At 49.6% G+C, this 18,310-nt stretch overlaps 1 protein-coding gene across 1 annotated transcript in view; it reads right to left on the bottom strand.

Moving 5' to 3' along the window:
- Window positions 1-1,061: 1,061 nt before the first annotated feature.
- Window positions 1,062-18,310, bottom strand: part of Tg (thyroglobulin) — a 186,998-nt gene continuing 169,749 nt past the window's right edge. Inside the window, exons 44-48 of the mRNA XM_037197284.1 lie at window positions 15,495-15,676; window positions 12,387-12,494; window positions 4,670-4,804; window positions 2,174-2,361; window positions 1,062-1,288 (exon numbers count right to left, since the gene is read on the bottom strand). Coding sequence (XP_037053179.1) covers window positions 1,173-1,288; window positions 2,174-2,361; window positions 4,670-4,804; window positions 12,387-12,494; window positions 15,495-15,676 — 729 coding nt within the window. The 3' untranslated portion in view covers window positions 1,062-1,172. The remainder of the gene's footprint in view (window positions 1,289-2,173; window positions 2,362-4,669; window positions 4,805-12,386; window positions 12,495-15,494; window positions 15,677-18,310) is intronic.

Here is an 18,310-nt window from a genome sequence, read left to right as displayed (position 1 = left end):
GACACTCCTGGGTACACTGATGCCCCTGGTGTCTGGGCCCTGCCTCCCGAAACTACCTAATTCATGCCTGGTGTGGTCCTTGGGTAGCCAGAGTACTTAGGGTTTGCCAAAGTTCTCCGGTAAGTCTAACAAGAAGCCATGGCTGGGAGCCACTGAGCCAAGGACTTGCTCTAAGCCATCTAAACATGCTGGGCTAGCCTCGGCTTCAGAGTCCCACCGAGGCATGGGACTGAGTCAGGCTCCATCTCCCTCCTCCCCGACTCTTTTCTGAATCCTAACACTCCACTAGCCTTGCTGAGCCCCCATCCAACCTGCGAAGCATCGTGGAGTTTGGTCTGAACTCAAGCGAGATGACGGGTGTGAACACATTTTATGATGTGCCATGCAAATGACAGAGAGTGCTAACGGATTCCACCTGCTCCAACTTAGCCTTGGTGTGTGTGTGTGTGTGTGTGTGTGTGTGTGTGTGTGTGTGTGTGTGTGTGACAGAGAGAGAGAGAGACACAGAGAGACAGAGAGAGAGAGACAGAGAGAGAGACAGAGTCAGACAGACTGACAGAGACAGAGAGAGTTGCTCTTACCAGTGCTCCCTTTAGGGAGGATGAGCAGAAACTAGATGCTTGTCTTGAAGCTTGGGTAATCCTATTTCCTGACACTCACTCCTTCTCACATGCAATCAAAGTCTCCAGTTCTACCCTTCTGTTCCATCCATCTCTACCATCACACAGGGCTTCAGACCTCCTTGCCTCTTGCTGTACTGCTGCCTCAGACCTAGTCCTCCTATTTGCATTCTGGAGCTTTCCTTCACTTAGTTGAAACTGTCTGCCTGGAGCCCCTGCCTTTGGTGAAGGCCCATTTTCTGCACCCCTGTCTTCTGTTTGCCCGACTTCCTCTCTCAGTGGGACAGGAACCTCGCTTCTCCAGGGAAGCTGGGTGGATGCTCTATAGATATTGTTGACAACCCAGTCACCTGGGAGCCAAACCTCAGTAAGATTTACACTGACACCTGGTGTAGTGTCACCAAGAACGGCTTTGAAGTCACAAGCCAGAATCACCAATGCTTTGCTGTATGCAGACATTTTATTGAAAGCAAATGGTTGTATAGAGCAAAATCACCATGGTGGGCAGCTCGAGATGGAGCTGCCAGGGTGGATGGGAGGTCTCAGGGCTGATCATTTGCTGTAGCTCTTAGGGCCAGTCTCCAGGGAACCTGAGTCTTCTTCCAGCCCAGACCCCACTGCCAAACTTTCCTCTTCACTCTCGGTTAACTGTGCATCCTTGACTCCATCTGAAACGAAAGGAAGGGCAGGTTGGACCAGAATCAATCCTTTGTTAAGAGACCCCAGGACCAGATTCATTCCCTATCAGTTCCCCACAGACATCAGATTCATTTCCAGGATGCAGGGGCATGCTAAGGGCACAATGGTCCTTAGGAATGTCAGGGGACTCACTTGGTCTTGAAGCTAAAAGCAGAGTTGAGAGTCTAAAACACTTTAGACAAAGGTCTCTTCTCTGATGTGCCACCTCTCCCTCTCTGCCTGCAGAACTGTCATTCTGGACCCTCCCCCAAATCATCCCTCCCCTGGGACCCCTTCAGACCCTTGGGTACAGGCTCTTGGGTGCAGGTACTCCAGGGAAAGGAAAGAGGAAGGACATTCACTGGATTATGCCATTTGCTTCCTTATTCTCCTGGAAGTATCTTAAGGACATCATACTGTTTCTATAGTCCTAATCTCTTACCATGGTCCGTTTTACCCCTTAAGCCCCGGGAGCAGGAAGTGGGAATGTCATCTTATACCTCACTGCTTCTCTTTCTCTGAGATTTTCTAATCCTGCAAAGGGCTCCAAGAGGTTAAAGATCCTTCTCTGCCTGAACCAGTGCTGCTGGCTAGAGACTGGCTGCCACTCACCCTTCACACGCCCTTCCCTCCCTCTGTCCAGTGCCCTCTCCTTGAGCCCCACCCTTGCTTGCCCTTACCTTCCCCATCAGAACAGGAGGAGGCTCTTGGCAGCCAAATAGTCTTGGACTGTGGGCACCTCATGAAAAGGGGCTGTACCTCCAGTACCCAGTGACCTGGCAGCCTCCATGCATGCAGTGGAAGCCAACACACAGATAATCAGTAGGTACTGAATCTAACACACTCACAAATTCTTATCCCCCAGCGCATACTACCTGCATCCTTCAGAGCCTGGATGTACTTGGACCAGAAGGAGCAATCAGCTTGTTTCAGGCCCTGCCGATTGGGAAGCTGGGCACTGAACTCCTTGTAGCTCTCTCCTCCAGCTCCAGGGACAAAGTCGGGCCAGGGTGCTGCAAACTCAGCTGCCTTCCTTGAGAACTCATGTGGGTAGTTGGGGTTTCTAGGGAGGTGAGAAGAAAAGCAACATCTCTGGGGGAAATGCATCTTTCTTTTTAACACCTGATATCACATCTTACTTGCTCTGGCCTTCAAGGGCAAACCATTCGACTTTGAGTTCCAGATGGGAATTCACTTGGTCCAGCTTCCAGCTGAGACCCTAACTGTAATATAAAGCACTGGGCTACAAAAGCTCTCTGAAATCACCTCTAACAGGCCATACCCAATTCACGACTCAGTGGCGCCACTCAGGACCTAGTGTGGGCCCCATCTTTCTGAATGCTCAGGAGAACAGGGTACCCCTTCTCTATGGTGTCCTTTGATCTGGATGCTACCCTGCCTCGTTTCTGAAGGACCTTGCTTATGCAAGCCGTGGATAAGAAGGTGGGGTCAGAAGTGACCTTGGAAGCCATAGGCTAAGGTCACATGAAGGAGATATCACCTCCCAGAGGTATCAGGACAACAGATTGATCTCTAGGCTATAGGGTTCCAGGGTAGTTGATTTTGTCAACACAGTCATTCGGCCTCAGAATCTCAGAACAGAGCAGAGATTCTAAAACATGTTAAGACCTCTTTTCTCATCATCCACTCTACCTTCCTCCTGGGGAAAAAACCACCATTCTAGACCTTTCCACCAAAGCATCCCTCCCCTGGAAGCTCTCCTGGTGAAAGTGAGTGCCCTCCTTCAGGCTGCATGAGCCTGGGTGCAAACATCAGCCCTGACCCCAAGAAAGATGGACACTCATTATGTCAGTTGTTAGCTCACCCTTCTGGAAGCATCTTAAGGACATCTTGATATCTCCACATTCCAGATGCCGTCATTATGATTCATTTTACTCACTAAATCTGATCCCCATCTCATCAGCTCCATCCTCACAGCCAGGGTGCTTGCTTCCTCACCACTTGCCTTGGTTCAGATCACCCGCTCCCCAGAGCAGCTTCCCTTAGCTCATCTGAATGGTTTGAAAGTCCATGTGGATGCTTACAACTCAGGAAAACGTTTTCTAAAACTTTAACAAGAAGAAATGTCCCTTTCCCTTCAACTTCCACAGCAAAACTTCATGAAGCTTTCTTTGCTCTGCGTTTACTGTCCGAGGTTGTTAGCAGCTTGTAGCTGTACCAGGAGGCTTCTCTCTTCCCTGGGGGAACTATGAGAGTTCTAGTCTAGAGACAAAGGAAGTGGATAAAGGAAGTAGTACCAGGAGTGGGGAGGAACAGCGCATCTGGGAAGTGGTGTGCCACAGGATGGGACCAGAGACTACTGGGGAGGAGGTGGGAGATGTTGGAGCACAAGAATGCCAGAGTGACACACCATAGTTGACATCCTAAGGTGGCAGTGTACCCATGGGGCACAGAATGGCTCTCCTCCGATTGGTCTGACCCCCAGGGGACACTGGGCTATGCCTGAGGATTTTTATTTAATATTTATTTTTTGAAACAGGGTCTTTCTATATAGATTAGGCTGGCCTGGAAATCCCAATCCTCTGGCCTTAGCCTGTAGGCTGGGATGACAGGTGATACTGTCATGCCTGGCTGCCAGGGACATTTTTGACTCCTATAACTAGAACAGGATTGAGTGCGAGGTTTTGAATGTAAAATGTTCCCCACAAGTCCCCAAGTTAAATGCCTGGTTCCTGGCTTGTGGGGCCATCATGAGACATTTGGATCTTTAAGAGGTGAAGCCTCCCTGGAGGAAATGGGTCAGTGGGGAATGGACTCAGAATAGCATGTGCCTTGTCCCTCCTGATCTCCATTCTCTCTTTCTTTCCTGTCTTCCATGAGGTGAAGAAGTTCTCTTTGCACACCTCTGCTGCTGTGATGATGCTTTTAGGGAAAGCAACCAAGGACAAACCCTCTGGAACTGGAACCTCAAATAAACCTTTCCTCCCATGAGCTGTTTGTTGGGCATTTTACCACAGTTATGTAAACAACACAGTGTATACTGTTGGTGTCTAGTGGACAGAGGCCAGAGACACTATCAATTATCTTACAGGATACACACATACACACAACTTAGCTGGTTCCAAGCATCAACAGGACAGAGGCTGAAGAAATCCTGACCTATTGCATCAGGATTTCTTCAGCCTGTCTGAGCAAGGAGGCACTCAGGCTGGAAGCTTTCCTCATGATTTATCTACACAAAGATTGTTTGATTAGAAACAGGGAAGCTGAGACAGGGATATGGTAGTAGAGAATTGCAGCTTTTGTGGCTAGGGTGAGTCAACAGATAAAAAAAAATGTGGCCTTTGCGTTCAGCTACGGGAATGGGAGGGAGCACATGATAGGATTCAGGAGAACAGTGGGCCACATACCCCGATCTGATGAAGTTGGAGAAGTACTGCATGACTTTCAGGGACAGGCTCTGCTCCTCCATTGAGAACTGGCCCTGGTAGGCAGAATAGAAGGGCAGTCCAAAAGCATACTGTACGTCTGCCAGCAATTCGAGGCTGAGGAAAGAAGGGGAGGAAGGCAAAAGGTATGAGGTGATAAACATAAACCAAAACCTAGCAGTCGTCCAACTAAAAGACTTCGCACACTTCATACCAAATGTTTGTTTAGTGTGAGTTCCACTTGGCCTGTATCCAGGGGCTAACCTGGTCTGGGGTAGACCCATGATGGTACATGTGGTAGCTGAAGCTTACCTGCTATTGAGAAATAATGACCTGAGAATGTTCTGGATTGGCCCTTTGACTGTATTCCAGCTACAATACCTATATCATCTTCGGATGTTTGTTTGTTCCTCAATGAGCAAAATCATAAAACATGGCAGGCTTTGAGTCTGTCTTCTGCACTGGCCTCTTATCTGTAAGTTGTACCATCCCAGATGAGGTTGACTTTTGTCCATGTAGCCCACCCCTAGCATCTGACATTTGGTAGGCATTCAATAAATACATGTCATGACTGAAGTGAATCTCTAGTAGGCATTAGGCCTCTAGGCCTCACATCCCTACTGACAAATTGCTTCATGTTGAGAATGACAAAGGGTAATTTTTCTAGTCTAGAAGAATCTGAAGAGTGACAGATGACATGATTGCTAGTGTTCATCGGGCTCCAGTTGAGAGTGAGGTAAGAGCTGAGTTGAGAAGAATTGCAGATCAGGCCTGAAAAAATGAGGAATTTAGGTAGTGTCTAAGCCAGAGAGCCTTTGACCATGGCCATGAGGTTCATGGAAAGAAGCCTGAGCTGAGGTAAGGCTACCACTGCTGCCAGTGAGGACAGAATTTACTTGAGATCTTTGACTTTACCTCAGCCCCGCTCAACTAAAATCCTTCCCAGGGAGCCAAACTGTGGTCATACTGGAAGGACTGCCTACTGCTGATTTCCAACATGAGCTCCATGTCCAGGAGCCATAACCCATGAAGCTCAGCAGGAAGCAGTATTGGGCACTGTTCCCAAAGAGCTCTAAATAATGGCCTCCGCCGGAAGGTGGCTGAGCTGGGCTGTCCTTCAGCCAAGCACAGAGTGGGGGGGGGTAGAGATAATGATGACATTTTTTGACAGCTGGTGTACTGGAAGTTACCATCCTTCTGATGTCAGGGTTAGAGGCAATATTGGAAAAGGCCTACTGTACCCTAACCACGTGACAGGCTTGGGGATGAGTCTGTAACCACAGGGATCCTGAAGTTCTCACTGGGAGAGGAAGTATGTTGACCTAGTACCCACAAAGTGTACCTCAGCCCTACAGCCCTTCCTCTGAAGAAAATCTGGGAAATGGAGGAGGGGAAGTCTTGTTTTCATGGCCTCTTTGCTTCTTTTTGAGATGCTACAGACTTGTCAAGCACCTGGCTCATGTCTCTCTTTGGGTAAACCTGATCTGAGAAAGCATCAGGTCGTCATCCTGGGCCTCACAGGCCACATGTGTTCCTGCGCAACCTTTTAACTGTGAGCGTGCCATTTACTTCACGTACTCCAGTCCCACCTGGGTCCCAGGGGAAGTTCTTACACGGTGCCCTGGAGGTGCCCATCTCCCTCTCAGGAGCTACCCATAGTGCAGCAGTGTTTCTGATCTCCCCAGAGTGCAGCAGAGCTGCTGATGGTAAACCGTTCTGTGGGACCGTCACAGCTTCTAGCTGACTGAATTGGACAGGTGACTTCTTCCATAAAGTGCCACCAACACGAACCAAAACTTTTCCAGCCACACACTCTCTCGGCACTCAGGCTAGTGTCTGCCAAGAGCTACCGTGGTGGGGGAAGGTCATTAAATTCATTGTCTATTCATGCAGATAGTCTACTTTCAAGAGGCCCAGCCTAGAAATCAAATTGTGGAACACGCACTGAATTTACAGTTTTGCAGGAAATTCAGAAGGGGATCTGAAAACAGCATCTTCCTACCTAGGCCTCTAACTTTGAAACGGAACAGGAAGGGAATGAACGTGGGTGACAGGTTCAATGTGAAAATCCACGCCTCGGACCCTGGGGCTTGTATTTTATGTCTCATGAACAACCACCAAAAGTTACAGTGTTTTCTGTGAGCCATGTTTTCTGGTGCAAGTGAGAAGATCATTGTGCACTGTAAACGGCATGTCTTTGAAGAGAAAAACACCGAGTTCAATGATATTCTTCTCACACTCAGATAAACGCCTATGAAAATGATTAAGACCTGTCAGTTTTCCTCACACCTGCAGCCAATCTCCTCACCTTCAGTAGACTGCAGTAGTTCTCTGGCCTTCTTTATCTGTAGACATGTAAGCCTTTCCCACTTCAGGGCCCTGGCACCTGACAACCATTTTTTTTTTTTTTTGGGGGGGAGACTGTTAATTCCCTGTTCACTTTTGCATTAGCATTGTTACCTGACTTTCAGGGTTGAAACTTGAATGTAGCATTTTGTTTGTTTGTTTGTTTGTTTGTTTTTTGAGACAGGCTTTCTCTGTGTAGCTTTGCACCTTTCCTGGAACTTACTCTGTAGTCCAGGCTGGCCTTGAACTCACAGAGATCCGCCTAGCTCTGGAATGTAGCATTTTTTACATAGTCCTTCCCTCAGTAATGAGCCCAGAACCTTAGGGCTCCCCGCTCCCGGCACTGCTGAGTGACCTGAACTCGTGTATAGACTGATGGGTGTGCTCTCTGTTGTTTGCCCTGTATCAGGCAGGCATCTGTCATGGCAGTGTTGAAGATGATTGGGGAGTGGACAGACCACTGCAGGGTGTGGTGGCCAGTGACAGGAGTGACTGGCTTTCATCCACCCAGGAGATAACCTGAAGGATCACACAGGATGTGGCTGGGCCCAGGGACCCAGTTCAAGAATCCAGCCCTATACTGTTTTCTTTGGTTTACCAGGTTCTGTAAAGCCACCAAGCTGGCCAGCTGGAGAGACAGCATTTGGATCTGGACTGGTCAGGGCCCCTGGAATGCACAGAAGTGTCTAGAATGCAGACCAGTGGTGTTCAAAACATCTCAAGGCCAAGATTTACAGTTCTGTTTCCCACAGTTGGGTAACATTTAAAAGAGGAATGTGCCTGCCTTCATATTCATTTTATTTACTTTTTTTTTCCTAGCCGAGTTTTATTAATTCCTTAAAACAACCAATTCTAACTACAAACATTGAAGGTCTACAGGGTACTGCATATTGAATATGTATTATCTTTGATTCTCGTACTCCAAAGATGAAGTGGAAGAAACAATACCCATTTCACAGGCAAGAACATCGAGGCAAGGGAACTTGCTCAGAAGAAACAGCCAATAAAGGGGAGAGCCAGTGAAAGCCATGGTGAATTTCGCTCACATCTACAGTCTTGGCATTCCATGCCTGCCAGATATATATGTGGGCATGCCCCTCCCCAGAATACATGCAAGCCTCAGAATAAATTTTTCACAGGTCTGTCTCCATCCCCTTCTCAGCAGCTCTGTGGAACAGGTATTCTCCCAGGTATCTGCTAGGAGGCCCAGAGAGGCTAAGTGAGTTGCCCAAGGTTGCACAGCTAGTATGGACTTTGCTTAATATGGACTTAAGCAATCTAGTTTTGACTGAAATGGGTCCAATTGAAAGAGACCAGAGAAGATGGCAGGAGACAGGTGAGAGTCCAGACTGCTGCTCGTGTGAGTGGAGCATGTCCAGTCACCTCCCTGGACTTTTGTTTCTGGGCTGGTAAAATGAGGCTCTAAGAGGAGATGTCCTCTGACTCTAGATCTGAGGCATTTCTCTCACCCTGCAGGTTTGGGATTCTCTGTCCTTGCCCTCACATCACACAACTCGCCTGCCCTTGGCAGGAAGGATGACTTATCTGTGATGTGGTGGGCCCCCGGGTACCACACTGCCACTTTGTGACATCTGAGCAGTGCTCTGTAAGGAAGGGGGTGGTATGGTGTCTGCTTGCTGGCACTGGCCGGGAAAGCTGATGTATGCTGCTAACAGAACAGAGGCATGAGACAGATGGCAGAGAATGTAACACACACACACACACACACACACACACACACACACACACACACACGTAGATCAGAGCCAGAAATAAAATGAGAGAAGAGGAGGCTGTAGGGCAGAGAAAGAGAAAGATGAGGGAAGGAAAGGGAGAGGAGGGGGAGATGCTAGAAGGGAGAGGGAGGAGAGAGGGGGGAGAGGAGGGAGGAGAGGGGGGAGAGGGGAAGGGGAGAGGGGGAGGAGTATAGGGGGAGGGGAGAGAGGGAGGGAGAGGGGTAGAGAGGAAGAAGGAAGTTGTGGGGAAGACAGACAGGTTTTGGAGCAGCAAAAAAAGAACATGCCAGGAATCTCAAGTTCTTTCGTTGATCTGCTCAGTGACGGCAGTATCTACTACATCGATGGCTCTGCACTGTGATCGTGGTGACAGGGGAGGTTGTCAGGAACGTGCTCTGGTGGCCAAGAACAGTGGGGGTCCTGTGGTTGAAAGTCACCCAGGCCCTGGTCCACACACACAGATCCATTACTGAATGTCCCTGAGAGAGGTCCTACTCCTCCTGTGTCCATTGTTCAGATGAAGAAACCGAGTCACCAAGAAGACCACATGACCAGCCTCATGTCAGTAGCTGATGTAAGAGACAAGGGTGTGTTGCGAACTGGAAGTAGATGAGGTCCATAGCCGTGCCTCAAATATCTCAGTGTCTTTCCTCTGGAAGTGATGGGGCAGCCTTGGGCATTACAGAACTCAGGCAATGAGTGGCTAGTAGTGATTTCAGAGAGTCCGCCTCCTCCTTGATTCACTGGGGTCTGGGACCCAATTTCCATGGATCACAGGGAAGAATGTCCTCCAGGATCACTCACTACCTGCTTACTCCAAACCATAGTATCAGCTCCAGGGAGCTTACAGACCAGAAATGCAGTCTTGTCTCCACCTGCCATGAGGGATGGTTTGGCTTCTGGCTTCAATCTTTCATCACAGTCTTGTGAGCACCTATCAGGTCCTTCCTTAAACACAGAGCCTCAGCTGAGGTGTTGAGAGCCAGGAGGACCCTTCAGAATCTGACACAGCATGTGGCTGCTCCATGAAGGTTCCCAGGATCATTAGAAGGGCCCAGTCTGCAAGTCCTCAGAGGGACAGGCAGAGGTCAATCAGCGGGGAGAAGCCCTGGCTAGCCTGGCACACTAAGGGTGCTGTAGGCGGCAGTTGAGTCCTTCCGTGAAGGACCAGCCCCTTCAGGTTCTAGATACCAGAAGCCTCCAATGCGGGGCTCTTTCATCTATGGGAGGCTAAGTGCTCTGGAGAGTACATCTGTGTCCCCTCCAAAAGAGACACTGGAGTCCTCAGCTCAGTACTTTAGAACGGGACCATGCTTGGGGACAGTCTTTCCTTAGACCGAGTAAAACTGAAGTTGTTAGGATGTACCGTGACCCAGCAGGACTGATGCCACAGCAAGATGTGGGGATCTGGACACAGGGACACACACACAAGGGATTAAAGGGAGGGGGAGCAAGAAGAAGATGGCCTCTTGCTGGTAAGCAACGCCTGAGGCAACCAGAGCCCAGAGGTCCCTGGCACCCTTTCCAGAACCCCAGGAGGACTCCAGCCCTGCTGACTGACATCTGCACTTCAGCCCACAGCCCTTCCAAACATGGGTCGATTTGTTTCTGCTGCTCCAAGACCACAAAGCCTGTGGCCCCTCCCCAGAGGTGTTTTCCTTTACTTTTGCTATTATGTGTGAATCCCCCTCCCCAGTGCTACTGTAAATACTTAGGACAAAAGAGATACAAGCTTCTTAGGAATCCTGAGGATATGGCCTTGCTGTGGGGGGGCCCACACCTTTCCAGTGGCCTCTCCACCTAACTAGAAGAAGGCAAATACTGGTTAGAGAGCCATGAGTGGCGTGAATCCAGGCCCTGGCACCGCAAGGCACAGCTAAGGATGATTCTAGGAACATGTTGTGGGATAGGCTTCCAGGCCACAGCGGCTACAGACCATTGGGCTACAGGCTCCGTCTACTGTGTTCACGCTCCTGAGATCCTTCAACACTTCTTCCTCCCTTCCACGTGCTCTCACGAGAGCTACAGCAGGCTATTTAGCCTTCTGCCTCAACCTCAGGACACTGTGGGGCTCTCGAGGTGGGTGTGGTGGAAACTATAAATAGCTCTAAGCAGGCAGACCACGTGGTCTAGTGGAAGCAGATTTCTAGGCCGGGAGGGGCAGAGACGGATAGCTCTGCACTGACCCAGCTGCTCATCTTGGGAGTAGCAGAGAACACACTACACCCCTTGAACCTCAGACTCCTTGGCTCAGGGTAAGTGTCTGTGATCCCCCAAGGCTCCTAAGTTTAAGACTAATCCTCAGTATGTTGGTCTTAAGAGCTGAGCTTCTGGGGGATTAATTCACAAGGTTGATATGAATACAATCAAAAAGGCCCTCATTCACAGAGGTGCTTCCTGGTTTGACCCTGAATAGACATCCCAAGATGCTGGTGTCTTGAGCCTGGACTTCAGCCTCCACAACTGTAAGCGTTAAATCCGGGCTGTTTGTAAGGTGCTTTATTAGAGCAGCCTGATTGGCTCAAGATGCCCTCTGTCTCCGAAGCAGGGGCAACTGCCCCAAGCTGCCACCCTCCCAAGAGCTCCACGTGTTTCCATGGAGTGCTCTGAAAACCGAGCCGCCCACCCGTCTGGACACACTACCGCTTCGGTTTCACTGAGTGAACAACCACAAGTCCATGGGGCCACATCCTCCAAAGACTCTAAGGCTGAGACCAAGATGCCACTCTTTTTAAGGTCTCATCCAAGGGCTGCGGTGTGAAGTCGACATTCAGATGTCGCTTAGTGCAGGCATCTCAGACCCTGTTAGAATGGGTTTTCCACATGTGGCCTGGGCCACACAGCCCTCCCCCCAAACCCTTTCATCCACGTCCTCATCCCACCTCCTTGCATCCTTTCTGCAGCTCCTTGTTCCCCTTGCCATTTTTTCCCCCTACGTGTGCCTCTCATGTCTCTCTCCTTCTTCGTTACTTTTGTTATTTTTATTACCAGGTGCTTGGACCTCTTCTGGGAGTAAGGATGCTGGAGATATTGGGGTAAACAGAAACCTTTCATCTGGACTTGGCAGCTCATGCCTCCTATCCCAGTGCTTGAGAGACTGAAGTAGGAGTCCTGAGGAGAGTCCGTGGCCCACCTGGACTACATCGTGAGTTCTAGGCCAGCCTGAGCTACAGAGTAAGGACATCTGAAGCCAAATAAACAGAAAAACGAATAAAACAAGAAATGCTTGATGCCATGGAAGGTCATTTCTTAAGTACTTAGTTCTCAGAGACATAAAAACACCTAGGATACTAGCAGATGAAGAGGCTATCTCCAGTCCAGGAGACAGAGTAACTCAAGCCAGAGCTCCATGTTCTCCACGGCAGACGGACCGTCATATACTTTGTATTCCACTCTCCTAGGCAGAAACACCATGGAATAAGGTACCCATTGACCACTGCCTCATTTGCAGCCGACAGAGCCAAGCATTCGTGGTCAAGCCCTGTCCCATGTCCCAGAGGCATGGCTCGTGCCTCATCCTGCCTTCCTTCTCTTCTTTATGGATCACGGTGGTGACAGGGACCCTTGCCAGGGAGCCTTCTCTGTCTACACTTGTTATAGCCTCATAATCACCTTACCTGCCATGGCCATAGCTTTCAGGCACGTGGTACATGAAGACGTTTCCACGGGTTCTCCTTGCCCAGAGGCTGGCCATGTTGACCATGGGACAGATGATGAAGTAGTCCCTGGGGGAAAGGACAGAGGAGGGAGTTCAGTTACATAGCTCTGGGGGAGAGGGCTGTGGCAGGCAAGTGTTTCCCACAGGCAGGCAGGCCATGCCCACCAAGCCCATCCTCCCAAAGATCCCCTGCCCAGGCCTACAGGGGTGCTTTCCAGTTCCCCAGTGGCCACACTGGTAGATTGCAGCTCTGGTTTCTGGCAGGCTGCAGTCTGAAATGTATCCATGGTGATGGGTCTCACAGGTCAAGGGGTCTCCGGTAGGTCTGAACCTCTTTCCAGAACATCAGCATCACTTAAGGATTTGCCAGAAAAACATGCTAGGAAGCCCAGTGGATGAGTGCAACATGAATAAGTGTACCTCTGAACAGAAGGCAAACTCCTCAAACATACTGCATGAATAAGATACTCTTAGTTGTAGGGCTTTGAGCTAGGACTGAATTTGCCAAACCTCAAACCCCAGGCAACGTTCAGCAATGCCTGGAGACAGTTTTGCTTGTTGTAACAGAGATTAGAAAGTTTCTCCAGGGCTCTGCTCACAAAAGCTCCAAGCAAAGCCTCCGTCAGTCCAAATGGTCAGAGGGAGGCAGTGCATAACCTGCCAAGGCAATGGAGATCCGTGGTGATTCCTCATCCGGGTGATTTGAACCAACTTAACAAGCTCCACTTGTAGCATTGGGCTCTCTGTATGTATGTGTGGACAAGCAGGCCCTGTGCCTCAAGATCAGATCAAACCCGGGGATCAGGTAGATCATGTTGGCCTTGGCTCTGGGGCTTTGAATCCTAACTGCACTATTGGTAAGATGAGACATCCAGGGGTTCTTTGTCCTCTGTGGTCTCCCAGATGAGAAGTTTGGCCTGGGACCCTGTCTTGCAGAGACTTTGCATTGCTGGGGGCTAAGGACATCCTGGAATCTTGTCTAACCAGTGGGCTGTCACCCTTTCCCTGGTCATGGAGTTGGTAACGTTTGGTGATTGTTGATAAAGCTGAAACGTTACAGGTGGGGCTCCAAGGTGGGGCTATTGAAGGGGTCTCTCTCAGAGAGAAGATATGGGCAGCTGGGTTTCACCCTGTAAACAGCACAGGATGCGACTGGACCTTCCAGAAAAAGGCTCATGCTTGCCGCCCCAGGGAGGGACACTTCCTCGAGACTGGAGCAGAGAGGCTGAAGGAGCTTGTAGCCTAAGTTGTCCAGGAGGAAATGAGGGCTTGAGCTGTGGGCGTTGGAGCTCACCAGTGGACTTTTCCTAGATTTCAGCTCTTATCCAGGAAACAAGTTACCTTTAAGGCCAGAAAATGACCTTGAAGTAAGAACCCAAGTTTGTCTAAGCTCATCAGCTACTGAAATCTGGAGTAGCCCCCTAGTCGATTGTGAAGCCACTCAGAGTGAGGGACTGTGCGTCTATGGGTTCTTATGGTCCGTCTAGGTCTGTCTCCAAAGTTAGTGCTGGGTTTCTTGGTTTAGGGTAGAGCTCTTCACCAAGAGGGATGCAAAGGCTTTCTAGGCTTCAGAGTCCAAGCAGACTAATAATATTAGCTTTTACCTACCCACCTGTTGTCTATCATACTGATTTCATAAGTTTCTAAAAGTCTGGGGAAAACTTAATTGGATGATTCTCATCTGTTGTGATTGGCTGGAACTGCTCATAACAAGCAGATGTCCCACAGTTCTACTGCTGCAGACCGCCACAGCCTCTCAGGTGGAGAGGCCACACAGGACCTCCAGCCCATACTTCCTAACAGCCAAAGTCAGTGAGAGCATTGAGATGGAGCTTTGACGCTGGCCCTGTCCCCACAGCTTAGAGCAAAGGCAAGTGTGCTCCTTCTGGAGGGAGAGGAACACGTATGGCATGCTGATGCCCCTGGGCCCAGCTTTCTCCTGGAGGGATCCCTGTGGGGGAAACCAGAACATAGATCACCGCGCCTGCCAAGCTACCTCTAAGGTGATTTGAGAGCTGGGGGCCACATGCCCAGGGCCTCTGAAGGAAGAGGGCTACAGTCTGTTTGTCCCTTGATTCTTACTCCAAATGGGCTCTTACTTGCTCAAAAAATAATGTTTGGTGACTAGGGAGTTGGCTCAGTTGGTACAGTGCTTTATCTCACAGGCATGAGTACGCAAGTTCGAGCTCCAGATCTATGTAAAAATGCTAGGCGTGATGGTCCGTTACTGTAATTCCAGCTCTGGGGAGATAGACAGCAGGATCTCTAGGGCTCACTGGCCAGTTGGTCTGTCCTAATTGGTGAGCACTAGACCAATGAGAGACCCTGTCTCAAAGGAGGTGGGTGGCATTCCTGAGGATGACACTCAGCATGGTCCTCCGGCCTCCACATGCAGACACACATATATACATACAAAGGTATGTACACCTTCACTCACACATGTATCTGCATACACACATGAGCATGCATTAAGAAAGAAAGTTGTGTTTGGTGCCAGTGAATTATTGATACATGGGGGACAATGTGATGCTGTGATGGAGAAATGTTAGGGACAGTAGAGAGTTGGGGATGCAGTCTTTAGTTTTCTTGGGGTAGAGACAAGGTATGCTTCTCAAGAAAGAAGCCTGAACAATGAGTGGGGATGAGGGGGCTGTATCGACAGTGGGAAACAGCACCCCAAGGAAAAGACTCACATGGGCATTGAGAACTCCCATGGGCTCATCCTGCTTGGGTAAGGACAGAAACTTCCTGGTAGGTTTCCATTCCCACACACCGAGTGGAGGCCAGCCACACATGGAGTTGACTACAGAGCGATGGACATGTCTGCACCTCTGGGTCTCATCCTGTCACCCTCCCACATGGTCTGAGGGCCCATCAGGGGTGTCTACTTCATGGTGGATTGAGAGAAGGGTACTACGGACACCCCGAGTGTCAAGTCCCAGGTCCCCAATGCCCCGTCAAGATCCGAGAAACCTCCGAATTGTCATCCATAGTAGACAGAGGAACTGCATCCCACATGAACTGGTGTATTGAGTGGCCCCGACTGGCTTGGTGGGGCCAGGCTTACCGGGTAGCATTCTCCAGTGCCCGGGAGAAGGAGGCATAGTCGTCTGTGGAGTGCTCCAGAGAGTAATACCAGACAGCGGCCGTGAGGATGCGAGCCTCCGAGTCCTCCCCACCCAGTGAGTTCTGCAGTGCCTGGTAAAAGGCTGTTTTGCTGTCGGCGCGGCCTTGGCTCTCCTCAAATTGCTTTGAAAAGTGGGAGGGAGGAAGGGAAGAAAAAGACCAAATTTCCCAATCATATCCTAAAAAGTACAGTGTGTCCTTCAAACATTATTCTAGAATCTTCTGTCTGAGAAGCATCAAAACACAACATTAATCACTTGTTCTTGTTCCAGCTCCACCCACTTTTTACTGTGTGACTGACCTTAAGCAAGTGGCTCTACCTCTCTGTGCCTTCCCTTTGCCCGTCTGAAAATGGGCATGCCTTCCCCTAGTGTAAGAAGAAGACATGAAGCAAATCCTATTTAGTATGGTCCATCTTAGTCCTGATGGCTGTTTGATACTGGGCCACATGCATACTTCTTTCTGGTTTTATCTGGCTAGGTTTAGCTGGCTTGTGCCTTGCCTCGCTGTGGTCTGATGTAAGACAGTTCGTTCCATTCCAAGTACTGCCCTGGTCATTCAAAATATGAACAGATAGCGTTGCCATAAGAACACACTCCTTCCCTGGGCCAACTTCTGGGACAATAAGGTCACGCTCTCTGTCTGTTAGGCTATGTCCCAGTGGGTGGAAACAGGGACACGTAAGTGGATGTCCAGAGCCTCACAGAGCAGGCTTTGCATGGGCAAGGGTGCATGGATGAGGCTGGGGCCAGACCTGCTTTAGGAAAGACAGTCAAGGAGGGCAGCACTGCTGGGCTGAGGGGCTGCCTCCCTGCTCAGGAGCAACGGTCACTCCTTCCGCTCTCAGCGTCCCTGCCCCGCCCTTGCCTGGCAGCTGGCTACACTGTGGAGTGGGGAGCAACTCAGCTCCTACCTTCTGGCCTCAGTTTTCTCCTTTCTGGAGATGAAGGGCAGAAGATGCAGGTTTGGGAGTGAGGCCAAGATGCCTGATCCCCGGACAGGCTCAGGATGCATGTACGTTTCCAGGTTTCCAGGAGCTTCTCTACACCATGAGCCCACGTGTTACCAGGCCCTGGTGTGTTTACACTGCTCTACAAATAGCTACTCCAAACTCCTCTAAGTACAGGGATCAATCCAGGATCAGGACACAAGGAGCCATGTATTAGTGAGCTAACAGGCATATTCCCCCCTGGAGAACAAGAGCCTGGCCTGCCCACCTGAGGGATGACTGATTAAAGACATGTCCCAGTCACATAGCTCTGGCCCCTGGAGACAGAGAGGAGGAACATAGGGGCTAGCATGCAAAAGGGCCATGTTTCTCTAATCTTAACATACATTTTAGAAATAAATTTGGAATGCATCACTATCTGCTAGGCACAGCTTGTGAGTAAATGAGCATCTCATCGGCATAAACAGCTTCCAAATATCACTGGACATGACCAGAGACCAAGGTCACAATAAAGAGGTTTGTGTAAGAGCACGCAAATACACTCCAGCCTCATCCCCATATCCACATTCTCTCACAGACCTCCCCACCCTGCCACGGGGAAAAAAAAACAAAAAAAAAACAAAAAAACCTCCATATGAATATCATGCGTGCACTTTGCTTTTACCATTGCTACCTAGGGGTTACCATTCATTTACTGCAGACTAATGATATTAGCTTTTACCTACCCACCTGTTGTTTATCATACTGATTTCCTAAGTTTCCAATGGCCTGGGGAGAACTTAATTGGATGATTCTCATCTGTGGCGACTGCCTGGAATTGCTCATAATAAAATGGCTACTAAGGCCATCCTGCACTACCTGTCACTCACAGCTTGGGGTTAAGCATTTCTCGAGCACTTCACCAAAGTGTTCCAGGAGCCCAGCTGCTGGATGTGGCATCACCCTATTTCTGAAATTACAGTCCAGACCAGGGGTGTCTGTACCTTCTTAGGGCCATCATACAGAGAACCAGCATGGGCTGGTATTGAGCTCAGGCCTATCGTGGGGGCAGTCAGTCCTTCCTCAGCACAAACTTAACAATGACCCAGAGTTACACCGTAAACACAGGACTACATAACCCGGAAGGAAGGTGACCCATGGATGCATGGCCCAGAGTGGTGACAAGAACCCTGAATTGGGAATCAGTGTGAGGGTCTGAGTCTAAAGCTGCTTCTTGAAGAATGATTTCACTTCTTCTGATTCCGACATCTTTAAACCGTAAAGCACGGTATGGTCCAGCTCTAGGTTGCTTCTGGGAAGATTAGGGCAGCTAGGGAGTCATCTGTAGTATCCAGTGGCAAATTTATGTCTGTTTGTGCTGTAGGTCAAGAGCAGCTAAGAGGCTCCAGCAGAAGGATCTGCTTGGAGCCAGCAGCTCAAGCTTGGTTCCCATTTCTCTGCATTCCCTGGTGCTATGACTTTGGCTTGTCCTCTAACCTCTCCAGTCCTCATGTGCAGACTGGAGTTAACTGAAGTCTAGGCTACAGGGTTATCTTTAGAGGTCGGAATGGCAGTCTGAAGCACCCTGTTCAAACTCTGGCATTGGTCACTTAATAAAAGAGGCAAATTTGTACTAGCTCTCAGACTTACTAGCTTCCATGAGCAAACTAGAGGAGAAGGCCTAAAGGCCCCAAACCACTTTACTACAGGATGAAAAAAGCCCCGTGTGTCTGACTTCATGGAACAAGGCTCCTCTCTTGCTTTTATTCCTATCTTCATTTCTTTAGGTGGATGCTATGAATATTTGAAGGGCTGTGCACACATTAATG

This window comes from Peromyscus leucopus, chromosome 20 (genome assembly GCF_004664715.2).
Source record: "Peromyscus leucopus breed LL Stock chromosome 20, UCI_PerLeu_2.1, whole genome shotgun sequence".
Lineage (NCBI taxonomy): Eukaryota > Metazoa > Chordata > Mammalia > Rodentia > Cricetidae > Peromyscus > Peromyscus leucopus.
This window is presented reverse-complemented; position numbering and strand designations above follow the sequence as displayed.